Source organism: Calypte anna, chromosome 1, assembly GCF_003957555.1.
Source record: "Calypte anna isolate BGI_N300 chromosome 1, bCalAnn1_v1.p, whole genome shotgun sequence".
NCBI classification, from domain to species: Eukaryota; Metazoa; Chordata; class Aves; order Apodiformes; family Trochilidae; genus Calypte; species Calypte anna.
The window spans coordinates 167,525,701-167,553,616 of NC_044244.1; the positions used below are offsets into that span (position 1 = coordinate 167,525,701).

General features: G+C 36.0%; 1 protein-coding gene across 3 annotated transcripts in view; it reads left to right on the forward strand.

Moving 5' to 3' along the window:
- The window catches only part of AKAP11 (A-kinase anchoring protein 11), a 41,986-nt gene extending 14,462 nt beyond the window's left edge, over positions 1 to 27,524 (forward strand). The window contains exons 4-13 of one of the 3 annotated variants that reach the window (XM_030447287.1): positions 703 to 750; positions 2,039 to 2,173; positions 3,216 to 3,480; positions 3,930 to 5,422; positions 6,437 to 8,586; positions 10,817 to 10,972; positions 15,530 to 15,643; positions 16,400 to 16,446; positions 18,675 to 18,835; positions 23,425 to 27,524. In XM_030447287.1, the coding sequence (XP_030303147.1) occupies positions 703 to 750; positions 2,039 to 2,173; positions 3,216 to 3,480; positions 3,930 to 5,422; positions 6,437 to 8,586; positions 10,817 to 10,972; positions 15,530 to 15,643; positions 16,400 to 16,446; positions 18,675 to 18,835; positions 23,425 to 23,571 (4,716 nt within the window). In that variant the 3' untranslated portion in view covers positions 23,572 to 27,524. Of the gene's footprint in view, positions 1 to 702; positions 751 to 2,038; positions 2,174 to 3,215; positions 3,481 to 3,929; positions 8,587 to 10,816; positions 10,973 to 15,529; positions 15,644 to 16,399; positions 16,447 to 18,674; positions 18,836 to 23,424 lie in introns of all 3 variants that reach the window. The other 2 variants (XM_030447279.1, XM_030447273.1) reach the window with 2 other exon arrangements.
- The last annotated feature ends 392 nt before the right edge of the window (positions 27,525 to 27,916 follow it).

Consider the following 27,916-nt stretch of genomic DNA (forward strand, 5'->3'; position numbering starts at 1 on the left):
AAGTATTAGATCATTGTCCTTTATTTCATATCTACAAAATGGAAGAGAAATCTATATTCTTACAACCTTGTTTTGAAAATGGAGGGGGTTTTTGAGCATGCAGCTGCCTTATTCATTTGTCATTAGGGAAGTAGTAAATGAGAATGGAGGAAGTCTGATATTTGAAATGCATTTTGAATAGTGGATGTAAAATAGATGATCTGACACTGAGGAATGAATGTAGGACAAAATAGTGACTATTGTCTGTTCATGTTGAATGATAGAAAGACACCTTTAGACAGAAGAGAGGGACAGGGTGTGATAAAGTACATCCCCTGTCCACAAGCACAAAAAGCTGAGGTAAAACTGACATTTCTGACATATTCTGTGATCCTGACAAGATGTGGAGGTTGGGTTTCTTTTTGAGATTGAACATTTATATTTTTTTAGGGATTTGTCTACTTGGGTATTACATGCAAACATGTGGCTTAAGTACTCTGTATATGCTCTTTAGTTTGATCTAATCTTTCACAAGTCAAATAGCATAACAGTACAGTTCTTTATAAGACTTTGTGCTACTGCTTAAGCAATGCTGCCCTAAGATGTGGTTTCCATGGCAGTAGAATGAAGCTTTATGCTAAAGCTTGCAGAATTTTTAACTCCAATTACCTGCAGAAAACAAAGAAGTTGGTACCTTAATATGTTCATGTGTTTATTTTACAGATTACATTTATAGGTTTTGCTGAAGAGAAGAGTACTGCCCATTTGAAGGTACAGTATATATGTACCTTTGTTGGTGTTTAGTGTTCTTCAGAACAGATACAGTGCTAATTAGTACATGACTTTTTTGGTGGAGTAATTCTGGTGTTCAGAAAATGAAGTATATCCTTAGCATATAACAAACTAAATTTTAAAGATCATTGAAGGGTTGAAAAATAATTATTTTAATATGATCATCAGTGTTTTATATGTATTTAAAATATTTCTTGGGGCAGCCTTTCTATTGGAATTAACTGATATACTTAAATTGGGGGGAGGGGGGATTTGGTTTTTTGTGTGTGTTTTTTGGGAGTGGATGGGGTGTTTCAGTTTTTTGTTTGTTTCAGTTTTTTGGGTTTTGTTTGTTTTGTTTTTTTGTTAAAAACCTGTGTGTTTCAGTATTTTGGTTTGTAACCACCTCCTTCCTAGAGCTGTGCTTAATAATATGGTGCAATACTCATCTGCAAAGCTAAAACTTAGCTGATTGCTAGCTTTGAATTGCTCGTGGGAGATCAGGAGTCAGTAATACGGTTATGCCTGAAGGTGTAATTCCAGAGAGTCAAATGAGGTGACATTATCTTAAAAGGGGAAGTTTAACAAGCCAGTAGTGCTGTGCCATGCCATTTTAAGAAGTCAAGGACTTAATCTTCCTATGAAATTTACACATCAGTGTAACATAGAACATACATGTTTACAGTGCAACTCCAGGCTTCTACTCTGTGTAGATCTTGCTAGATAGAGATTGCTGTGATTAAAAAACAAACAAACCAATAAATCTTTCATGGGCCTTTTCTGTATTGGGTAAATCAAAAAGTTACCCATGATCATGCTTTAAAAAAGTGTCTTGTGCCTGTTTGTGTAATAGTGGGCTAAAAAAACATCCTAATAAAGCACACTAAGAGCATGCAGAATTCCATTGAGAACCATTAGCAGCTGAATTTAGTCTTTTGTTTCTAGTTGTATACCCTGTAAGATGTGCAGCTGCTTTTCAGTGCTTACAAGATTCTCTCTTGTGACTTCTAGGCTTCTGGCACCTCAGAATCCGTGGAATTTCTTCATTTCATAGAACAATGAGTTGCAGATCACTATGGACAGAATTAAAGCTTCTTTACATGAGCTTTACACCACAGTTTTATAGTGAGGAATGGAACAAAAAATGGGGGAGAAAAGAGACTACTAAATTTAGCATCTGATGTTGCTTAGGGGGGGCTATGAGATGAAGTCATTATTATTTACATACTTTGTTGTGATTTCCCCCTCCCCACTTTGCTTTTTCAATGTGTTTGTATGTTTAAAACAGGAGTTGGCAGCTGTTTCTGCAGAACTCCCAGATGTTCTGAAATCAGTCCAATTGTGCAATCTAAAAGAAAATGAGGTGATATTTCTAAAAGATATAAAGGCAACGTGGGCAAAACCTTATGTCATGAAACATCAGGTAAACATTTTGCATCTTCTTACGTGTCTTAATCATAGTAGCATTTTATTTGGCCTCATAAAGAGTTTAGTCATACTGCACCTTGTGTTTTTTGTGCTTTTGGGCCTTCTTAGCCACAGTAGTGTTAATGTTATATTTCTATGTTTTCTTTAAAATAAACGTTAAAAAGTCTCAAACTTGGTGCTTTCAAGTGCTGTTTTATTAATGGGAAATACTTAACAAGTATTTAGTTATGGTGCTGATCCCCTGCTTCTGCTAGACTATTGGTCCTGCCAGTTTGGGAAGAATATGAAATCTGTCAATTTAGTTCTCTTTGCTCAAGTAGAGCTTGTGCCAAAAATTGAGAATGTCAGGTGTTTGTAAAACTCAGTGGGCTCTTATTATTTATAATTGTAAAGGTAATTGATTACATAATTTACATAGTTTTTCTTTCCAGTGTGGTTATTTTAAAAATAATACTTTTAAAATTAGAAATATTGATAAAGCAAAATTCAACTATTATATTGATATGATATTGCCTAATCATGCATGTAAGATTTAATTATGTTGAATATAAGGTGAAGAAGCAATTATCTTGTAAAGTGAAGTACTGTTTAGCATAGACATTCTTTGAAATACTGACTTCCTCTACAGTTGCTTAACATGCATTCTTTAATTAATAGATTCTTGAGTACATATGATTAGGTATGTATGACTAGGTATGATTACATATGACACAACTTTTTGTTTCATTGCAGTAATTTATTCAGAATACAGAAGTTATGAAAATGATCAGTTATGAAACTGATTTTTAACTATCGCTCACAAACTGTTCCATTAATTTTCTTGCCTTTAAAATATTTGTAAATTTTTACCATTAGTGCAAATGCATTGAAGAAATGCCCATGGCAGAGAGGTTAGAGGGGCTGGAACTAGATGATCTTTAGCTCTCTTATAATCCTGGCCATTCTTTGATTCTACTCTGTGAATCCCTTGCTATTCCTGACATGTAAAAGCATTACAAGGCTATGATTGTTTCTGCTTTTTTTTTTTTTTTTTTAAGAGTCAGCTTCCTGAAGTCTTCTGTGTGATGAGACTGTCTCCTTCATTCCCAAGGATCAAAGTTGATTATATATTTACCTTGCTGAGCAAGTATACCACAGGGGTAAGGTATGCAGTGGAAATAAACTCGTCACAAAAGCATCGAGCAGAGCCATCCCATGGAGAAGATGATGACACAAATCAGTCAGTTTCTTCAATTGAGGATGATTTTGTCACTGCTTTTGAACACTTAGATGAAGATGAGCCTTCAAAGCTACAAAGTGCTGGTAAGTTCTTGCATACTGTTGACATGTTGAAGTTGTTGTTTGAAATTTAGGCTGTCAGGATTTAATGAGAAAGTAAACGTAAATGAATAGTAATTTTTTAATATTAACTATATTTTTTAAAAGAGTGTTATGCAGTTGAATTTTTTTTGCTGTTCTTTTCAGAAGTTTATCAATTCGAAGCAAAGATTCTAGTCTTGGTGTCAGATGCAAATCAGACAAAATCTTGGTCTACTTCATGTACTAGAAAACACATGAATTTGTCAGTCGTTAGATTTGTACATTAGGATTTGAAAAAAATGGAAGCTTACTTTAATAATGATAAGATCAGCTGGTGTTTTCCAACAGTAAAAAGCCCAGCAGGTGCCATCAAAATCTGTCCCCACTTTTCTGCAGAAATTACAGGTTTTGAAGCAATCTTTTTTCATTTTTTTCCCTGTCTTTCTTCACAGGTGTGAGCAGCTGTACTTCTCAGAACCATCGTGATGCTGCTTCACAGACCATTCCTGCTCAAAGCTTAGAAGTTGCTGACTCCAAGATCCTTGTGGGTTCTACACGTCGGAAGTCATCTGCCAGATCTTCTACTTTAATTGATATTTTGGGGCTTAAGGAACTGTCCTCAGTAAAAAATTCAGTTACAACCTCAGTTTCTGACCCTTGGATACAAAGGAGTTTCTACAAGCCATACAATCCTTCTGATCAAGGTGTTAATTTTTTACGTAAAACATTGTTTTCTTCCTCTCCAGCTGAATCCTCTGAGTCAGATTGCTCCAGCCCAAGCCCCATCATCTTCTTAGATGAAGAAGGGTATCAAAAAAGCTTGAAGGCAAAACTTCAACTGCCAAAAATTCCAGTAGTGAAAGATGGTATAGAGGATTCAGACTCAGAAGTGAGTGAATTTTTTGATAGTTTTGATCAGTTCGATGACCTGGAACAAGCCTTGGAAAACTCTTGCAAAGTTATTAGAGATCCCATTCTAGGGAATCCCTCCCAGAAAAGGAGGACTGCACATGAACAGTTGTCTTCTGCAAGGGTTACAATGAACCCTCAGAAATTCAAGTCTGATCGTCCCGCTCTCCCAGCCAATGTAAGGAAACCAACTCCTCGTAAACCAGAATCACCATATAGCAGCATCTTTGATGTCCCAGATTCCCCTCGTCCAGTTAAAACTTCAGGGGAAGAGAATGGAGCCTTGTTCAGCCCTATTAGATCATCAGCTTTCAGTCCACTGGGGAGCTGTGGTTCTTCTGAGTGTTTATGTCGAATTAGTCTTGGTGGAGATGGGACAGGTCAAAATCACCATGATGCAGTTTGTAATAGTTACTCAGCATATGCTGATAGTGTTTCCTTTGAAATACTGGGTTCTGTTTTTCATTCTGAGTCCTCATCGGGCCAAGTATGTGCAGGAGATTACTTGAAACACAAAGGAATTGCTTGGAAAGAGAAAAAAGGTCAAGCTGCAGATCTCAAAATGAAAAATAGGGAGCCAGATAAACAAGCAAAATCTAAACATAAGTCGTTAATGATCAGAGATAGTATTCAAAAATTTGCAACTGAATTAGTTGAAAAAAGTTTTGGCAGCGCATTTAAAGACCTGCAAAAAGGTGTTTCTTCATGCACCAATGCACTTTGTCATTTGGCTGCTAGGTTGACTTCTTCTGTCTTCCAAATGGCTTTTTATGAGATTGGAAGACGTAGAGCAATCTCCCTGAAGGAACGTGCCATTAATGGGATAGCAAACCTTTTGGTGAGTGAAGCCATAACTGGTGCTTTGAAAGAACTGCGGCACGTAAAGAAACAAATATTCACCAACACCGTTGCCAGGTTTGCGGCAGACCTTGCTGAGGAACTTGTATTTGAAGGAATCATGGAAGTCTGCCAGTTTTCATACCCGTCAACACCCACAGCTGCCCAGCCCTCAGCATTTGATTATGAAGACAAAGTGGTAAGATCGTATGCCAGAGATTTGTCTGAGTCTGTCATTCAGGAGGCTTTTATTGAACTATCTCAGGTTGATGTGACCTTCACGACACAAGCAGCCATTAGTGTTTCCATGGACAACATTAAATATGTGAGTGCAGAAAGTATGATAGAGTCAACACAGACTTCTACAGTTTTTCCTCATTTTAGTGATAGGGTGGCGCTGAAGCCAGCCCAAGATTCCAAGAAGGAGTATACAGTACAACAAGCTCTATTTTGCACTTCTGGTCTTGTAAGTTCAATACCTGTGCCCTTAGCTGGAAGAGCTCTTTGTCAACATCAGGTTTCCTCTGATGCTTATAAAATAAAAGTAACCACTGCTTCAAATTCTGATGACAGTACAAAAGTCTGCAAAGATTCCACTCATCCTTTTTTCACAAGCAGAAAGAGAGAGGAAGAAGTCACTTCTTTCAGAAATGTGTATCTAACTTCAGATCACAGTCAAAGTACTGGAAGTACTCTGTCACTCCCACATAACCAAAATGATACCAAGCAAGCAAACAACAGATCTGTAATGAACAATACAGAATTTACAAGTGGGTCAAAAGGCATTAATACTTTCTCTGGAACTATGGTAGATATAATAGTGAATGAAGCTTATGAAGCCATAACCTCATCTAGAGTAACAAAAGCAGTAGAAGAGTATAGAGATTTTTTAACAAGAAAAATAGTAGATAAAAAACCTCACACGCAATGTATTGGTGAAGATTTCCCCAAGAATGTGTTTGCAGATCACTTGGCCAAGTATGTCATAAAACAATCTGTGGATGAAAGCAAAGCTGTGTTATGCAACACACGTGATAATTTAGCGTGTAGTGTGACCTCAGAGACTTGTGCAGATAGCAGTAGAAAAGGACAATGTGTAACAAAGAAGCAAGAGGCTGAAAAGCAAAGTAATGTTTCTGTAATTGTGGAACAACAACAGATGCCTTCAATTAATCCATGTAAATTTCTTCTTACTCCAACTCATTCTGTTCAGTGTTTTTCAGAATCTAAAGATTGTTGGCAGGAACAAAAAGGACACAGTTTTTCTGCAAAATCACCATCGCCTTGCTCTGCTGTGACTTTTGCTAAGCATGTTCTACAGGACTTCACTGAGACAGGAAGCTACTCAACACCATACTTAAACAAGCCCTCAAAAACCCATGATACTCAGAAACCATCATCAGGACCTTTGACTTACAAGCAGGCTGATTGTTTTCTGCATGCAAATAGGTTTTCTTCAGTCATGTTGGGCAGTGAGGAAGCATTGCAGGTAGAAGATAAATCAAATCTCAAAGATGGAAATACCTGTGCAATGCCTGATACACCCCCACCAACTCCTTTAGTACCGTGTCAGGGTAGTTCTGAAAGGAACCTAAGAAAACTGTCTAAGAAACTCAAGGGAGAATTAGCAAAGGAATTTGCACCTGCAACACCACCTTCCACACCTTACAATCCATCTGTTACTGGTTTGTCTGTAACAGAACATGATGCTCTGGAAAATGAGGAATTTATGTTGAAACTCATGCGGTCGCTTTCTGAAGAAGTGGAAAGCAGTGAAGATGAGTATCATTCTGAAATCCCTGTGGAGAAAAAGGAATGTGCAGAAAAAACAGTTCAGTATGCAGATTGCTTAGCTAGCCATATAATTTCAATAGCAACTGAAATGGCTGCTTCCCATTTAGATGGTAAAACCAATGAAAGAGAAGCTGATAGAGAGGTTCAGTTAGGTATGCAAAGCAAAAGATGGGGATACACTGCATTTGTAAATATCCCGGAAGAGACCTGTAATTCCTTATGTAATTATGCAGGTGATATGGCAGGAAAAGTCATCAACGAAGCCAAGAAAATAGTGAAGTCAAGGCATTGTAAACTGTTGAGGTTGAAGCGGGTGAACTGTCAGGTGGATTGTGTTTATGTGAGAAAAGGTGATAAAGATCACAGTTCAAAAGAACGGTGTGGTCCAGTGCAGGATCAGTGGCTGGGGGAGAAAGACTCATCTGTACTTTCCTTACCACAAGGCTCAGGCATGGCAGGCTTGACTTCCAAATACCCCAGCTGTGAAAGTGTGACTGATGAATACGCAGATCATATTATTCGAGTGCTGAAAAGAGAAGGTGGTAATGCTGAACTGTTAATGGATCAATATGCTAGCAGACTTGCTTACAGGTCTATCAAATCAGGCTTACAGCAAGCTGCTAGAAAAACCAAACAGAGGTACAACAGAAAGACATTTCCTGGTCAAAATACACAGGTCAGTGGTAAGCTGGAGCTGATCAAAGCAGTGAATAAAGATGCAGTACAGCACATGAAAAGCAGCATTCATCGCTGTGAAGACCAAACGTATGAAAGGAGTATTGACACACAGAAAATGGAATGTACTGAGCTGTTACATTTTTCGGAGTCCCTTGCTCGCAGTATCACTTGTGATGTCAGGAAGAAATTGAAAATGTCGGGAGCATGTTTGCCAAAATCTCTGACAGATTCCTGTCTGTATAAAAAGACTGAATTTGATGAAGTCACGGGGGATCTTATTAAAACAAGATTTTCTAGGACATTTCTTCCCTTCTCCCCAGATCGTAAACTCTACCATAGTATGGGCAGTTTAAATGAAAACAGCTACAATCAAAGCATAATTCAAGCTATAGAAGAGTACGCTAGGAAAGTAGCAGATGATACTCTAGAAATGAGTTTAGAGTCAGCTGTTCTCCGTGTGGCTGAGAACAGAAAAAATGGGGATAAGCTCTCATATACTGAGAAACTGTCTCCTTTTTCTGGAACTGTCTGTAGATGCTGCAGTATGAAGGAACATCGGTACTGTAGAGAAAGTGCATCTCATCATCTACCTGTGCAAGAATCCTCCATTCCAGTGAGGCATTTTCTTCATGCTGGATTGGGCAGTGCTTGTCAAAAATCAAGAGTGCTTCAACTTGACATTCCTAAAATTCACGTTGATGTAGAACAGAAGACAGTGTTTTCTGACAAGGGAGCTACTGTAGCCATAGAGAAAGCAGAAGGAGAGCTGAGTTACACAAGTCTGGCAGCTGACAGTGGTATTGGACAAGATGGAGTCAGTTTTGCTGAGAGCCTTACTACTGAAATAATGACATCAGCTATGACTAATATTGGTCAGGCAGTTAACATAAGGTAATATTAATTTTCTCTTGCTTGTTGCATTCCATACCAGAAAGAGAAGGATTGTTAATACAAATATGTGCTCAGAAAGGACTTTTTAAATTACCATTATTATTTCAGAAATACACACTTTTACGTTTTGAATGGGTTATTTTTATTAGTCTGGTGATATTTAAAATATTCAGAACTAGGAAAAACAATTCCTTTTTTCCACCTCTGGGAGCTTGAAGCCAAGGTTTCTATGTGTATCAGCACACATATGTTCCAGTAGATGACTAGTAACTGGGACTTGCTATTTCAACTTGAAATACCATTATTTTTTCCTATAGTAAGGAAGACCTTGCAGGTTTGGTTGATCTGTGAGACATGACAGAATTGAGGTTTATTCCTTACCTGTATTTTGTCATCTATGATTAAAAAATAAAGGTAATTTAATTTTGTTTTTGTCAGTAGCACCAACATCTGATACTAGCCAAACTAACCATTGCTTTATATCATGAAGCTGTATTACAGCATTTTGATTGTGACTTTGCTGTGATAAGTCATTATTATTGGGAAAAAAATCCACAACCTCTTTAAGAAGAAAAACAACTTAATAAAACACACCTTAGCTTATAAAATAGTAATAAAATTGACAGGGAACTGACTTTCAAATGCTAAATACTTTCACTATTCAGGAAAGCCTGTTAGAATGTTTCGTTTTATAGGCCTATCCAAGGAAAATATGTATTGCAGTAACTGCAGCTAACAGCAACAGTTTGTTAAAAAAAACACTGCAGTAATCAGAGTGACTTGAAATCTTCTCTTTATCAGGTCCAAGAGCAATCTTTAACATGTTTTTTTTCAATTTATGATAACAATAATTTTCCTGCTTGTTTTGTGTGTAGGAATTCCTCATCTTATCTGCAGGTTTCTTTTCCTGATTTCTAGTGAGGGGACTGGCATCACAGTGAATAATATATATATTCATTCTCTAAAGTCCACAGTGGGACTGAACTAAATTTCTCAAGGTCTGGTATGAAATACATACCTACCAGCAGCACAGAAGTGCTCATCAGATATATATTTTGTCTGTCTGTGCAACAGTAATAAGTCCTTTGTGTGTGACACAAAAATAATAATGTGGAGGTTTTTTTCTATACCTGCAGTATCAGAGATGACACTTCCCAAATAACTTTAAAAAATATTATTTAAAAGTTCTAGTTTGAGTATGAAAGCAATAAAGTGCAGGGTTCAAAGGCATACTGTTTATTATCTGTAGGTGACATTAGGGTTTTACTATGACAAAATTTCTAAGTTTTTCTTATATTGTCATGTATGGTACGTAGTGCATGTTTCTTGAGAACCTACCTTTTGTGGTGAAAAGAACTGCTGCTGGTACTGCTGGTACCAACTGTAAATAAAAATGGGGAAAAAAAAAAATCACCTTTCCCAGGTGGGTTCCAGTTCAGGCCATGTATGTCTGCACAACTTCCTGCTTACAGTGATGTGGTTAAGGTTAGCTTCTTAATAGAAATTAGAGTGAATAGTGGCTGCTTGGAGTGGTGATAGTAGGAGGATAATTTTTCTTGAACTTTCTATTGTTTTATAGATAAGTAGTTTGCCACTGAAAGACATAACTGCATGTTCTTATTCTAACTTTTAAAATAAGGAGTTAAAATTTCTTTATGGTCATAAACTGGATCTTTTGAAGTGGATTCTGAAGTTTACCTTTTACTGATTATAATTGCTTGATTGGATTTTGGATAAAGCATTTAAATTCCTTTCCTGAGGGAAAAATTCTGTGCAAGTCATGCATTGCTACACCTACCTGAAGTAGGAAGACAAATATCTACACAAAGACTTGTTTAAAGAGTGAAATCCTAACATTTTAAACATCAGCATGTACTTAAGCACATTGCCTAGGTAATTGTACTGAAAGCAGGCAGGGGAAAATAGCCAAACTGTCCTTTGGTGAACAAGTTAAAAAATGGTGAGTCTTATGCTTTAAAAGTTTGTGGGTAAACATTCTCTAATGCTACAGTACCTTCTATGCTTTATAGCAAATAATCTTCCAGAGAATTCCTTGTGCATTTCCCTTTCTCTTCTAGAGGAAGAATTCCAAATAACAATCCCTGTCCTAAGCCTTTTGAATTTTTTTTCTTCTTCTTAGAATTTAAAGTCTGATGTTAAATAGCTGTAAATGAACTAACACAGATTGGCATGAAATGCAGTGATGTTTTTGTCTTAATTTTTTGTTTAGCTCTGTCGGAAGGGAAGGATTTCACTCTGTTGAATCTGTTGTTAGCCAGCAGATGAGTCTTAGTATTGGTGATGATAGCACTGGGAGCTGGTCAAATCTAAGTTTTGAAGATGAACATCCTGATGAGAGCAGCAGTTTTCTTCACCTCAGTGACAGGTAACTATAAACATGTTAATACAGTTTAGCACTTGTTTTAACACCAAATAACTTTGCATCAAGTGATTGCCCCCTGGGGGTTAGAGGAAAAGAGATTATTTTGTCTTCAATACACAATGACTTTTTTATTACAAATTGATCTTATATTATGTTTGCATTTTCTTAGAAAATGTTGTTGCCCATGAATCTTCATACTACTATACACTAAAATATGTGAATGTGTACTGTCATTGCTGTCAGGGAGTCACATCAAGTAAAACTATATATGTAATTTAAGTACTGGCAAAAGATGCAGGCATTATAAAAACAACCATCATATATAAAATACACCTTGCAAGTACTGTTTGTAATCTGTGCTCTGAAATACTAAAACTTAATCATTGAGAATGCGTTTTATGTAAATTAATCTACTCTTGAAAATAAGTAATATGAGCTTAATGTACATGAGAAGCTTTAACAGCTGTTTTTGTCTTTTTTGGGACTTGAATTTATAAGCTGTTCTAACTGATATTGATGGAGTATTTATGTACTACTAACCATGAGCTTAAAGGTGAGTAATATCCAAACATACCTGTTTAGGGTAGTAAGTTTTTCCACAGAGCTTCTCACTACATTTCCCCTGACTGATTGATAACTAACAAAGATTAGAACGGGGATTTTAAAAATCTGCAATGACTCTGCCAGTTGCCAAGGAAAAATTCTGAGACTTTTACCCCAAGCTTTTATGTAAGGACCAAAAGAGGAATGAGCAAACTTAGTTTTTTATGCTTGATGTACCATTTATATTACTTTAGAAAGTTCAGAAGAGCAGAGCGCAGGAGATGTTTTTTTCTTTTTAGTTAGTTTTATTATAATTTTATCACACACATTACTGAGATTAAGGAAAATATGGGAGACATACTTTCTTTTGGGACCAAACAGGTTATTTGGTACCAAAGTGAAACTTTGCTTAAATGTCTAGAATATTTTTCATGTTTTCCTTAAAAGATATTTTAATCAAACCACTGCTGTAATTTATAATGAAACATAATCAGTTGAGTGAGTGAAAATGAGTTGGACTTACATTATGAAAATCACAGTATAAACAGGACTATACAGCATGCTGGCAGTTACAAGTAGTGCATAAAGTATAGGTTAGTTGATGCTGAAAAACAAACCCAAAAACCTGCTGGACCTGTAGTGCCCAGGTTGTGTTTGTTTGTTTATCATTCCTAAGTAAACAGATCTATATGAAAAGACAGTAATTTCTAGAACTTGCAAGAAAATCTGTGGCTTATTAAAGTAGGAATCACCTAAATCAGAATTTTACTCAGAGAGGGAGGTATAATTTGGATATCAATGTCTTGGCAGAAGAAACTGGCTTGTGTGAAATGATGAGCTGATTTTATAAAGCTAACTGGGTTGGTAACAACACATGTGTTCATTTGTGTTGCTGAGGTTTAGCAGGTGGAAGTGACAGGGTATTGGATTATTGGCCTGAGTAAAAAGATACTGGGCAGGGAAAAGTTCTGTAACAAAACAAGATTCAATAATAGCACCATTTGTGGAACAGTTGTAGCATTCTCTAAGGAAATAAAAAATTGCATGGTAGTATTGAAGATTTATTACTTTCTTCTTTTTAACATAAATTCCTTTATTAAACTGGAAAAAGCCATTCAGTCATCAAGGGAGCATTCATTATGCAGTTACAGCAGTTAAAAGTTTGGGGATTTTACTGGGTTTTTAGTTCTTATGGTTAAGGCTTTTTGTTTAAAAAGTATTGTGCTGATTTTAAGTAAACCAAGCCCATCTGAGACATTGAAATCTGCTACTGTCAGGTACCATTGCTCTCCTGGCAGCTCCTTCTTAAAACAAGTGAAAAAAACAAGTGCCTTTCTTGTGTCTGAGAAGCTGTCAGCAGTCTCTTTTGTACCATCTTCAAGGTACCAGATACCATTAGACCAGTTTGTTTGTAGTACTACACCAGTATAATGAAGTGGCTTAGTGAACATTAAGCAAGTTTTGCTGGGTGAGAGAGGACCTCTCCCTTCCTGCAGTATTTTCCAGGCTGTTTGTAGTATCCAGTGGATACTGGTACTTCAGAATCCTTTAGCTGACATTTTGGAAATTGCTTTCTTAATCATAAACCTGGAGATTCCATTAAGGGTAGTTTAAATTTTTTTGGTCCACGGGAGCACAGTGCCCAGAAAACAACATCACAATACAAGCTATAGTGGTCAGGTTCAATTTCTCTCGCTTAGCTTTCCTTCAGGAAAAAAAGACTTTTTTTTCTGGTAGTTCTGTTGAAACAGTGCATGCCCTTTGCATCTCAGAGCAGTATAAAAATTTTAGGACAATAATTTGCAGAGGATTAAACTGTGTAAACAAGCAAGATAACTTGGAAAGAAGTACCAAAGCATGATCTCTGCTGTTCCATTTGAGTGGAAACAGGAATGAAAGTTCTTTACTGGACTTTTGTAAAGTCAGTAATGCAGGGGAATGCTTGTATCTTTTCCTTTGCATGCCTCATGTTATCTAATTTAGTTAGTTAAATTTAAGAATAAAATAGTCTTAAGCTTTCTCTGTAATTAACGTATAGGTATAGACACAGGCTTTTCCAGGGGGTGAATCAGAGCATCCAGGCTAGGTTATAATTCAAGCAGTAGCCTCATGGATTTGATTGTTGTAGAATTTGATTGTTGCAGAATCTCAAAGCAGATGGGCTGAGTTATAGTTCCCATATATATATATATATGTGGTGTGTGTGTGTGTATATATATACACACACAAGATGAGACCTTTTCTTGTAATTTTTCTGCTGACTCATTTTGAAGAGTTGCATGAAACATTTTAGAAGTATTTTAATACCTTTTTCTGTTTATTGCTTGTTCAGCAACTGCAGGACTTTACTTTCAATTAAGGCTGTTAATGTGGCATCTTAAAATAAAATAAAGGCTGCATTACAAAAAAGTCTCCTACATTGCCATGCATTGTAATCATATGGTTTAATGTATGTGATTATTTCAGCCCGCGTTTGATGTCTGAAATCTATTAATCTCTTACCTATTCCAAATAGTAGTGTACAGGACGTCGTTATGTTAGGTTGTAATATTTTTTCCTTTAGTCCAAGAACTGGGGCTGAGTGCAAAGTATAAGTATTAATCTCAATAGTCTGTAATAAATCTTTTATAGACATGTAATTCAAATCAAATTTAATACTTCATATATACTGTGATAGTCTCACACAGTACTTTGAGAAATGTTCTTATGACCAGGTTTGCATTCTCTATGCAAATCAAGTTGATTTCTTTGGAAGCTTCTGCTCTTTTATTTTATTTTTCTTTTTTTGCATAATGATAGAGCTGTTTGATTGATCTTTCTGCATGCTGCATAAATAAGCAAGTGTGAATATGAATAGGGATATTCTGAATGAAGCACCTGCAGCTTTGCAAAATTTTTTTCTGCTAAGGCTTGTTCATATTGCAGGCTTTCTAACCTGCTGTTACTGTTTTGAAATTAGGATCCAATGAGCATCCTGAAGAGCAAAGGACACTAATAGGTGCTACTGGCAGACTCTTGAAAGTGGTTAATGTCTGTCACTTGAAGTGTTTCTTTCCACCATTTGTAATTTTAAATTTTACTATTTGTCTTGAGTGGAATGACTGGAAAAGAAGGGCTTTTTAACACTCACACACAATGTAGGTGAAGAAAACATCTTCTTGCAGCAGTTTTTCTCTGGAATCACTTCATGGCTTGTCATACCATCTATAGTAGACAATCTAGCTTTCTGAAAGGATGATGGTTATCTTGAGCTATTCTTGGAACACTTCCAAATGTGCTCTGGGGGTGGTATGAAGTTGGAGAACAGAGATCTAATCGTATGACTAGCTCAGTCTTGTACATAAGCCCGGGCTAATAAACTCTGCTAATTCTAATGCCTAAAATGTGTAGAACATGCTCATTTTTTTTTTTGTTCTTTGCTTTGGTTTCAATGTAGTCATGGTATAAATGCAGTATGTTTGTGAATGTGAGCGAAATAATCTTTTTAGTATTGTTTTCATTGATCTATAACCCCCCTATGCTTAAAAGATCAGCTTGTAGGACAACATTCAGAATTTTAATTTTTTTTTTTAATTTTTAGCTCAAAGAATCCCTTCTTAGGCTGTTGGAGATCATTACTGGCTTTTTGGAATTCAATGAAATGATTTTAGTTATGCAGCTTGCCTTCACAGCATATAATTTTATGAACTCCTAGCTAGTCCTTAAGCAAATATTACAGTTGTAAACCATAGACCTACAAGTAATCATACTGGAATTGATGAGCTTATGTAAATAATGAGCATAGGCCTGAGGATAGAATTCTTGATAGCACTTTGATAGAAAATGAAGTACAAATTAACACTTTCACCTGTGTACTGCAATGTACCATTTTTGCATTATTGTGCACACTGCTGATCTAAATAGCAAATTCTTTTAGCAAACCTCTATAGGACTTTTTTGTGCTCTTGCATTAAATGTCTTGACACAACAGCTCTAAGGAAAATGAAGGTTCTAGTTTGAGCTATTGTTCTTTTCTAGTTCAGCTGTGTTCTCTTCTTCTCCTGGCAGTAATGGTAACAGCAGTAGCTGGAGCAGTCTTGGTTTAGAAGGGGATATGTATGAGGAGAATTTATCCTTTCCAACATCAGACAGGTTGGTTGAGTCAAGAAATATAAACCAGATGGGCACCTCATAAGTAATGCATGAAACCATCATTTTGGAAAGCAAAAGTACAGTGTATTTTTTATGCTGATACATTATTCACACTCTTCTCACGTAATCACATATACTTTTCTCATTAATTAATCCATACTGAATGGTTAAATTTTGCTGTGCTAAACTGATGAGTGTTTTCTGCTTGCAAAGGTCCCTTTTGTGCATGTTCTTGCTTGCAGTTTAACAAGTCTTTAGATTTACTTTTTAATAAAAACTAGAGCTTGCTTCCTACAGGATTTCTGTTTTTTTCTTTAGTTTGTGGAAACTTTTGAAATTGCTTGGTAACTGATTTTTGTAGAACACATGTGACTTACAGCTTTGAATAACCTTTAGCTGTTCAGACCTGTGACATAAGATGGCTCAGGCTTCTTATATATGAATCAGAACTAACTGTCCTATTAATTAAAATCAATCCATTTTCTTATTTTAAATGCCTTCATAATTAGTCCTCCTTTTTAACACCCTTCTCTTATTTCTCTCCTGTCCCTCCTTTCTCTAAGAGCAAATCTTGTGAAGTCGATAAATCTGTTTCCAACAAGAAATGGTGTGAGAAGCAAAGCTTCTTGTAATGATCACTTCTTAATTCTCTTATGACCTTCCTGTCCTTTAACCTTCATTACAGTCGTAGTGTTGACTACATTTATTGTGCATGTATTGGATTGTATTAATATTTCTTTTATTTTAAAAATGCAGTGATGGTACAGAAGATAAAGATGAAGACTCCAAGGATGCTGTGGAAGGTAATGTCAGTTCCAGCATACACTACTGTTCTTGACCTGTGCACTCTACATGAAGTATTTTGTTAATTTTTTGCTTCTGTAGTCTGCAAAATAAGGTGGCAACCCTGTTATTCCTGTTCATCATAATGCATGCCTGTCAAGTGTCAGAATATGTTTGCAAAGTAATACCCAACATACACCTCCTAATGCACTGAAAATTTCACCCTTTGGGAAATTATAATCTCTGATGCTTAAACATGTATTTAACAAGTAACATAGTGAACTCTGATCAGCTTGCTAGAAGTGTAAATTTATATTCATAGAATAATTTCTTTGTAAAGTATTTGATAAGGAGCCATGGCTACACATCTGCGTAGCTATGTTGAGATACTGAAGAAGCTACTAAAACTGGCCCAGTGTAACTTTCAGAGTGGAGTCAAGAGAAATGATGAAAAATACTTGAATTTGATACATTTGCTATAATCTCTTTCTTCTTAGTGAAATATGAAATTGGGTCTATCCAGAATCTTGTTACAGCTTTTTGATTTGTAGAGTATCTTTGCACCAGTTCTGGTCTGATTGAAGTACTAAAGGTTGTTAACTGAAAGGAGAACAGCCTGACTATGCAATGTATGAGGCTGACTTAAAGATGAGCTGATGTTAGAGCAAGTTGTAACAGAGCTTTTCTTTCTGTTATGAATATTCTGAAGATGAAATAAGCATTTTGAGAAACCTCTGTTACAGGTTTACAGAGGGCATACAACCATGTTGCATATCTTCAGGTAGTCTTGATGTAAGCAGGAAGATAATGTGGTTATGTATTTTATTTTATTTTATTTTTTTTAAAATCAGATCTGACTGTAAGATTATAGGGAAATATAAGTAAACTAAGTAAGTAAGTATTTTTAGCTCAGAATAATTAAAACATTTTCTGCTCTGTAGGTTTTATCTAGGTTATCTGTGTAGTATTGCTTTCTTTTGGTCTCAACTTGAGAAAGTTCTAGCACCTCAAATGTTCAAATTGCTTGATAAAAATAAGGCTTCATTTTACTTTATTATGTGGTTTAGGTACATCCCAGAGTGCATCAGACTGCTTTACACTGTACTAAGGATTTTCTACTGAAATTCTACTGATTTTTCTACTGAAATTTTTAATCTCACAATTATTTTGGAATCTCTTTCTGTTGGTTTGATTGTAGAACCAGGTAGTATTCTAGGTAGAAAATCTTTGTACCTCATTTTGTATATTTGGAAGTGCTGTGTTACTCTTTTTCATATGAAGATACTAAATTTGGGGGTTCCAAGACTAATATCTACCAAAAGCATACTTATGTTGACAGTTCATCTAGTTAATTTTCCCTCTCATTTACTTGCTGGGAGAATCTAATTCATCTTATATAACTTTGCCAGTTGGGAACAAAGACCTTCCTCAGTTTTCATAAGCTTGGTTGGAAGAGTTGTGAGGTAGGAGGTAAGCTGCACATGAATGTATGTTTTTATTGCAAATATATTCCTTGCTTCTGTAGAGTTAAGTCTAGTAATCTGGAAGTAGAGACTTCAAGAACAACTTGGAGAACACAATATCTGTACTTACTTTCTTCTGAGAGTGTGACAAAGGATTACTGTGGTAGCTGGACACAGAAATTCGGAGTGGGACCAGAAGGTGACAATACTGTTCTTTCTCTGTGTCACCAGTGCAACAGCTCTTTCAGTACTGTGTTAATTTTTGGAGCTCTTGCTGTAAAGGAAGAGTTGAAAAGTTGAATAGGCCTCAGTGAAAATAGCAGTATATTTTGAAAAAACTCAGGCAGTCTGATCAGCCTATGTGTACAGGAAAGAATTCTGAAATACAGAGTTTTTAAAAATTCAGTGGATGAAAGCATGGCAAAAAGGGTAAGTTGGAAGTGGAAATGACTGATGAACAATGTGAGAGCCATTGCTGTTTAGTTAATAAAAAGTAGTGATCCCATAATAAACAGCATAAATAATGAACATAATAAACAACAATAATGAATATATAAATATAAATATATATATAAAAGTAATCAAAACAATAATAAACAACATTGGGATAAAGAGCATGTCCTTATGTGAAAGTACAAAACCACTTCAGAATAATTTCTTTCCTTTCATGTTAATCTGTCCATAGTAAGCTGAAGCTTTTAAGACTATGTGGTCTAAACAGTGATTTACACAGATTTTTTGGAAACAACTTGAAGCTCTATGTTTGATTTTAATTTTAATATCAGGTTCGGAGCAAATACGAAAGACTTTAGCAGTAGCAAATATTGATCTGGAACCAAATCTAGTGGACCTGCAGCTCAGAGCCACACTCCAGTGGCTGGCAGCTTCTGAAACAGAGGTGTCTGATCTTCACTTTCATGACAGTGCCACAAGGGAATTTGTCTTTGTAAGTACTTGGGCTTGATGGGTTGGAGGGGAAAGGGAAGGGTTGTCTTTATTTTGATTTGCTGTGATACAGCTGTTGTTTGTCACTCAATAATGAGTTATTTGCTGTTGAGGAAAATAATTATTTGAATCCTGAGATGTCAAAATGGAGCAGCCTGGTTAGCCTGTGCATATACCATATGTAAATCAGTATTAAAGCTGCATTAACTTGTTTCACAAGTTGGTTTTCTTGTTTTACTCCAATAAAGATATGATTGCAGCATTTTTGTTTGTAAAATACATGTTATGTATAAAATACATTTTTTCCAAGGATTTTTTACTAAGTAGTTAACGTACTGAGTCTGTAATTGTAAATTGAATCTTGCTGAGAATTTGCTTATGTGTTTAATTTCAGATCCAATATGTTCTGCCCTAGTTTCTTTTTTTGCTAGCAAATGCACTTGTTCTTATCAAAAAGAAGTTTAGGGTCTAGTTAATATCAAGTGTATTTTTGCTCTGTGAGCAACTGCAAGGCTGTTAAGAAAGAAGGCTCAATATGATTGTTTCCTTTTTTTAGGTGCTTTTATTTTGTTTTTGTAAAGCAAATTTAATATGTGACCAAAGAGAAAGGAAAAGTTTAAAGAATTTGGAATTAGCAGTTTGTGTCTCTTAGGGAAGGGTAAAAATTCTGCTATGGGTACTGACCTGAGTACTGTTCTCACAGATGTGTAAGAGAAACTTTTTATTAGCATAAAAAATATTCCTTTCTGGCTACACACTTAACTGCACATGATAATCTAGCTATAATTACATTTACCCTAAGTTTTTTATCTAACAAGGAATTATTTTATCATTACCTGCCTACTGAAAGACAAGCTTAGTGGATATATGGGCATTGTCTCTGTGATGAACTTGCTAGTATTGATAAATTATCAAACATTTTTATTATGTGGCCTGGTAAGCTGTGAGAAAATGGTAATGTGATGCCATTAGTATTTTTTTAACAATTAAGATCTTGGCAAGAAGAATGTGATTATCAGTTTATTAAGGAAGGAGAAGCTTGCTCTCAGGTCTGAAATGTAGTGTGGAGACTGACTTGGTGCTTTCCAAGGCTCCCATCACCATTTCAGCAGAAAAGGGTAGTGACTGGGAAATAGAGGTCAAACAGACTCCTCAGCTTAGGTGAATGTGTTGCACCCATGGTGCTTGGGTTCTGAAGGTTTGTGTTAAGACTGTGAAAGGCACCTAGAAATCAGTCCAGCTCATACCTGGATGGAATTTTCCTATCAGTGACTTCTCTCTCTGAAGACCATGAAAAGAATGCTAATTTCTTTTTTCCCATATAACTGTGTGGTGTATGTATTCTATCTCAAGAGTAGGAAGTTCTTTTGTTCTCATTAAAAATAACTCAGAAAATTGGGATACGTTTTTTTGGCAAGTGAAAAATATATCCCCTATGCTCCTTTTCTGGAGCTTGTTGCATTTCATCAAGAATTATTTCAGAAATATATTTTATTGTGTATTAGTTCAGAGTGGACTTCATGTTTTTTTAAACTAAAAGGCAGTTTGAGAATACTCTTCTCCATTTCTGTTTTTTATTTGAAACAGTTGGATTTAATCCTTGCATTCCCATCTTTCTTCCATTTTACAGTTTGTAAGTGTCTTCACATGAAGAGAATTCTTCACTTTTTCTGTTCTCACCTGCCTGGCTCAGCATTCTCTGAAGTTCTTTTGATGTGAATATGCTGGGTTTAGTGACTACAAACATTCTGACCTCATTAGTCCTTTTTTCATCACGTGAAGATCTGTCTGCCTATTTCCTGCTTTCATATGTGAATTGCAGTGTTGCAAATACACAGACAGTAGTGGTAGGACCCACAAGTTTTAATAGAAATATCCTCTGTGTGTGTGTGTGTATGCAAGAGAGAGACTTGAATCTTTCACTGCAACATAACATGTAAGACAAAAAATACAAAGCAGGGGATTCTTTTTTAAAATTTTTTCCTTGAGTCTCTCATTCTTCTGCCAGGTCTTAGGAGTTTTTAAGTTGTGATACTATTAGTTGAGCCAATGCCTGAAGACACTCTGGAAAACTATTATTTGGCTGAGTATCTGAACATCACCCATGCTACCTTAATAAGAAAACATACTGAGAAGAGCACTCTGGAAAATAACATTGTCTATTATGTATTCACTCTGAAAAATTATAGTATTTTTCTACTTGACACTTCAGTCAGAATTGATACTGAGTTGACACCTAAAGATTAGAACAGACTTTGAGGCAGACAGTAGTCCTGCAGTCCTGAAAATGTTAAAATAGTTAATTGATGTGTTTAATGGTATAGATTAGGTTTTACTTCTCCAAATGCAGTTATTTTTAAATGAATTAATCCTCTCTCCACCCTGGGCTTGGGAAAAGGGGAGGATTACCCGTTTCTTCTTCTCTCCCATTTCCCAGTAGGAATGATCTCTGACCCAAGCTGAGAGCCTTAAATTAGAAGTTGTCATTTTCAGTTCTGTCAGTAGCAAAGCTGCCCAAGCACCTCCAGAGGGCACTGCAGCTCAGGAGAAAACTGAATTGCTGGTGATCTCTCACCAGCTAAGGGGTTTTGGTACTTCGGTAAATCATCTTAGTTACATGGGGAAAGAGCTGAGGCTTTAGAACATATTGGAAACAGAAATGTTCATTATAAGCAGTTGGTGGGTTCTGGAAGGGAGGAAAGGCTCGTTAGCCACTGATGCCATGTGGCTGTGTAAAATACAAAGATACTGGTAGCACGTGTCAGGCAGGGTATTGCTTGCTGCAGCTGGGTATGAACTGTTACTTAAGGATACCTGTTATGCTTGGCAAGGTAGAAGAAAGCTAAATACCTAAGTGTCAAACATAATACATTTGTTAGGAGCTGGAACAAGAAACCAGTAAAGTAAAAAAGATAGCTCTTGACTTCTTTGAGAAACCTGACAGCATGGATATGCAAGTGCCTGCATCAAGAAAATGTGTATTTAGTCCTTAATCAGAATTTATTTTGCTGGTTTAAGATTCCTGGTGTCTATTTTGAGTAAATTCCCAATATTTCTCTTGTCAGATAGTTAGAAACAGCCATCTAAAGAAAGAGTGGGATTAAATGTTGAGGTCTAAATTAAAATATAAAGATTAGCTAACCCAGGTTTCCAGCTTTGTCATCTTACTATAGTGGTATCTTCTTCTTTGAGGAGAAGATTTGTACTGTATTTGCTGAAGTAGGTCTTTGGGCATCAGCCAAACATTCCTCTGGAATAAGAAAAATGACTGTTCTTTTATAAACCAACAAACACTGTTTACAAAATTGTCTGTTGTAGAATATAAAACTCCTCCTTCCTGCTCTCCGTTTTAAAAGTCATAGAAATAACTACAGATTTCCATCTGCTTTTTATGTAGAAAAAAAATTTTTTTTCACTGAAAAGTTTCAGTGTTCAGAATATATTGCACTCAAGATTACAGAGGATGATTTTTTCTCTTTCAAGTTAATTGTTTACTCAAGATGCTAGTTGTTTTCTATGTGTTTTTATGCTCATGTTTTTTCTGTCAGGCCCATCATCTGCCTTGTTTCAGTTGGAACATCACTTAGGTGAAGAAGCAGAGAGATTGTAATCCTTGTCATTTTTCAATACAATTTCATATTGCAATCTGACAGGTCTCATAGAAGAAACAATATAAATTTTTAATTTTGTAGCTGTGGAGTATATTCCACTGAATGCTTTTTATTACTTTTTTTTGTAATCTTAATATATAGAATGTTATGGTAGGGAAAATAGAAGTGGCAATTCTGCAGTTTCAGAGAAAAAGTAGAGTAAGTGTCTAAACTCTGTTTAGTAAACACAGCTTTGACAGTTGTCTAGAAAGCTAAAGAGAATAAATTTTGTTTTTGTGTGTGTTGCTTCTGTTGTATGGGTTTTTTGTTGGCTTTTTTTTTTAAGCAAGAGCCTGTGCAAGCTGGCAAACTCATCATTGCCTTAGGGTAGGCTTTCTTCCATATATATAGCTTGACACATAAGCAAAGGAAGATTTTTTTTTTCTTGGACCTTGGATGAAAAAGGATGTTTTCAGATACACTGATCTCTGCTCCCAAGTGATAGTTTAACTTAACCCTCACCTTTTCCTCAAAATGTTATTATTTCCCAGCTCTGGAGACACTGTTTTCATTGAGGGTGGCATCTGTGCCACACAAACCACACTATATGTTGTGAAAAGAAAATCCACATCCTTTTATTAAGACTGAGTCTTGCCTTTTTATATGTGCATTATTGGCATGGGAGGGGTGGCAAATGTCTTCATCTTGTGTTCAGAATTTCCTGTTTTCTGCAGTCGTGATGAACCACAGCCCTCATACCTGTGGCACCACATCATTTGAAAAAATGTCACTGCCCCCAGAAGAAAAATTTGTGAAAACTGCCCTGAAGAAAACTGCCTGAATCTTGTGGAAATTTTTGTTTGCATAGATGTGGGAATAATGATTAACTCCTTACAACTGATCTCTTATGAGCTAATGTTTTGAGAATAACTTCTGGAACTGTTAATCAGGATGTGCCGGTCAAAATATTTTGTTTTGTGTTCTCCTGTCTCCCATTCAGCTTTCCAGAAGGCTACGAGAAAGAGATTGGAAAGTTGGAGATCTCTTGCAAGCAGTGCTGAAATATTGTGAAATTATAGAGAAGGCAGCTGATGGAGAGCAAGCTCTGAACAAGTCTTTGGTCAGCTGGCTTCTGGAAAATGTCTGAGAAACCCAAAGATGCAACACTCTATACTTCATTCCTCTTTTGAAAGGAGCTAGAAAGAACACAGACACGTGAAGTGAAATTAGACTAATGAATGTTCAAGTAATTGTCAGCATTTAAAAGACCTTGAGGTGAAAGTCAAAATAGCTGTGCTGTGCTTTGTGATACTGTGCACATGGTTTGTTTATTCAGTCCTTAATCGGTATCGTCCACCCGCGCGTAACTTGTATTTACTGCTGTGTTCAGACCATTGAAATCTTTATATTAAAAAAATCTCGTCTATGATAGTGGTTCAGAGGAGACAGTCTCAGGCATGATATTCAGGATTCCTGCTGTGCCAGGGTAGCTCTTTTTTTCTGACTTGTACGTGTGCTGTATTCACAGTGGGACTAAGAGCACTGACGTTCTGCAAAAGTCTGTTCTGGAATACCTTGCTTGCAGACAAGGGAAAAAAATACTGACATTGGCCAGTAGTTACGTGCCCACGGGGGTTCCATTCCCAGGAAGAAGATGCTGACCTGCCCAAGCAGCCCCTTAATGCAGTCTGGCTTCTTGGCCACCTTTATCAAGCTGAACTATGTGCTGATGTGAGAGCCTGAAACTGTTGAGGTGCAAATGAGTGTTCCTTTTTGTTGACTACTACAGAGCTGGTGACTGCTGGTAGAGAGGCAGAGTCTATAGCTGAGCAGAATTACATACATAATTCTTTAGCAAGGTTTCCTGAAGCTTGCCAATCGAGTTTAAATGGCTAAATTTCTTGCTGAGCTTTTTGTATGCAGATACTTCTGTGACATTAATTATGTGTCAAAGAATTTGTATGTTAGTCTCTCTCATAAATATGCTAAAAGTAGCAGATAGAAACAGCGTCTCCTGAGGATTTTGGCCATTGTTTTGACAGTCCAATTGTTTATTTCTTAACCTCCATATATTAAATTTCCTTTCACAAATAAAGATAATTTTGTTACTCAGTAAGCACTTCAGCATTTAGCAAAGAAAGCTAACTGAAATGTAAAGGGGAAATTTATTGCAAATTGATTTTGCATTTTTCTGAACTACCTTCACTGAATTATTTTTTTTTAAAGGCACTTCTGATCAAGTCTTTTTAGCAGTCTAATAGGTTTCTCACCAGCACTGCTGAGTTGCCTTTCTTTCTGAAGGAAAATATGGACCTTTACATATCCTGTGGTTTGAAAATGCTCTTTGGGTTTTGTGTTTTTATACATCCTTTGAGAGAAAAAGGCATGTGCTGGTAATTACTATGTGGCCACCTCAAATCTCGTATCATTTGTAGGAGAATCATGGAGTCTTACTTATTTTGGATGAAGAGAAGAATCTTAATAGCTTTTTTGTAGAAAAATACACAGTTGACAAGGACAGAGATAAAATCTCTAAATCTGTTCTTGAATTTTAATGGAATATATAAAATTCTGATTTCCCCTACCCCCTAAATTACCATAAGGTGTCACGCTTGTAAACTCAGGAGCACTCCCTTTGCAATGTCTTTATGTTTCAGGAAGACATTCCAATAATCTTTTTACCAAGACCTAGTTTGTTTCATCAGATGGCATCTGGATTTCTGCTTTGGATCTGGCAAAGTTCATCTTTCTCACAGAATAAAAGATTTTTGATCTTTCTGTATATGCACATTTGTGTGTTCCCACAGGTGTGTGCACACAAAGATACATGTATGGATCTATACGTGTATGAGATCTCACCAATATGAACTTAGAATATGAATTTTTACCACTACCTTAAAATTCTGTTATATTCATCATTTATTACCTCACTTCATGTATCACTTCACTCATTGAAAGGTCTGTGTGCCATGTGACAAAAAGACTTAGAACCATTATAAGATCTTTTCTCTTGTTATGGGTAATACAGTGCCAAGCGCCAGGGATCATTTTTGTCTAGAGCCCAAAGCAAGGGGGGAAGAATCTTAATTCCTGTATTTGGAAAACAGGACTAGTTTTTTCAGTATTTTTGAAGAGCTGTTCAAAAACTGTCTAGAATATTTCATTTTTTTCTTCCAACACACCCATGCTTCATTCTTCCCCTTTTTTAATGGTTGACTTTTGACATTGTTTCAGAGAAAACTTCAAAACTATTCTCTAACATCTTCCCCTTAAGACAGCAATAATATATACATTTACCTGTAAAAATGGAATGTCAAGAAAATGAAATACTAAAAACAATGCCTTGGCATTAAATTCTGCTGTGAGTATTGGAACTTTGCATTCTCACCAAGTGGAATATCAGGACATGAAGATGCAGTAGTCTAGTACAGTGTTTCTCTACATGTCCAAAACCACACTGAGAAAGATTGAAGACACTGTAAATGTACAAAGCTGAACAATGGAAAAAAAGGAACAAACAAAACACCACCACAGAAACAGCCATCTTTTAACAGATTTACTCAGTATGTTGTATTTTATAAAACTGAAATGTTTTTTCTTTTATTACTTTTCTGGAGAAAGGCAGAGGATTGTGGGATTCCCAAAGCTTACATTCAAAAAGCTAAATAGACAATAGTTGCACCAAAAATATTTTTTTATAAATGGAATCTTGTTTTCAGAGTGGATCAGATATATTACATAGCTATTGACTGGGTTTATATCAAGGAAAAAAATGATTTGGTAGCCCTAATGAAGGTCTTAAACAATATTAAACTCCTGACCACATATCCAGATATGTGAACTGAAAATGTGGAGGGCCCCTTTTTGGTCCATTTACAGCAGACAACTCTGCTTTATAAAGAAACATAATAAGATAGTTGGTTTCCCCTTGCATTTTTTCTGTATGGAAAAGCTGCCTTGGTAATTTAGTTTTTACATTGAGTAAAATAAATACAATGATGGTAGTGTTCCAGGTGACACCCTGTCTCAAACACTTCATAAAATACGTTCAGTGTTCTGAAAAATGGAAGTGTTTGGATCTTTTGTAAGATTATCTAGAAAAAGCACTTTTAAAATAACTCCCTCTATAAATTAACAATTAGAAGTGGCCATATTAAAAAACATTTAAATATTCAGAAGGGGTGCATAAATAATACAGAAGTGTGCATAAAGCCTTAAAATAAAAACCAAATAAAAGTCAAACCCATGTGCTAAAATTTAAGATTTACTGTCTCACAATAAAAAAAGTAGCTTAGATGATGGACTTGAATGCAGTTTGTGTAGTATGCTTGTTCTTGAGTTTCGAAAGATTGTGGAAGCTTTTTAAAAAACAAACAAAACCCAAAAACCCAGTAACCCACATTCCGAGACCAGTTAGGTCTCTCAAAAAGTGGTATCAGATTTTAAACACTACATTTTCTAACCTAACTTTGTCTGGGACCTTTTCTATAAAGAGCCACATATTGTTGGAAATGGGAACACAGTAAGTAGTAAACACTGTCACCAGCGCAAAGCCCCTTAGATTTATGCAGTTTATTATGCAAAGAAAAACACAAGATTCAGGAATGATTTTAGTGTAGGAGTTCTGGCTTTTCAGCAAGAGCCACTACTGTCAAGCATTTACTGTACTTGAGCTCTGAAGACACAAGTACAGAGTCCAGCCACTGTAGTCACTTTATTTTCTACCATCTCTGTACATTCCTGTTGTATAGATGGAGTTGTAGTTTCAGGGGGCCTTTGTTCTGTTGTGATGTCTGAGTTTAATTTAGTATTTAATACTAAATTTTATTATAATTTGCTGGAACCGCTGCTTATTTGTGCAGTGTTACAGTAATTCACAGCTCAGTTAGTGATGCAATTGTATACCAAAAGCAGTTTGAGTAACTATAAATGTTTATGTAACTGTACTTAATGAATATGAAGGTCTTGTACTGTATAATGGTGACAAGTTTTGCCATTTTAGTAATTTAACTATATTCAGTTTTCAGATTATGAACTCCAGGTTGCACTAAATTTGTCCTTGTTTTAGCAGTGGCTTAAAATAAAATACATTTCACTGGCTTTGAGAGTGCTGTTATTTCTTGTAAATTCATTGAACCTTCATTTATTTAATTTTCTTATCATCTAACTCAGCTAAGATTGGTCTTGGTCAGTGGCTGTGTGAAGGCACTTGAGGAATGGTATAGTTAATAGTGCATCAGCAGATGGCACACTTCTTACAGCATTAAATTGGTGTCCAGGAAGAATGTGTGAACTCTGATTTACTATCTTTGGGTTGAAAGGTAAACCCATAGTTCAGGTTAGGTGAAGTAAAGCGTTGTGTGAATCATGTGAGGAGAGATTAGGCAAGAAATCAATTTACTCAATCATAGAATCATAGAATTTTCAGGGTTGGAAGAGACCTTTAGGATCATCCAGTTCCAAACCCCCTGCCATGGGCAGGGACACCTCCC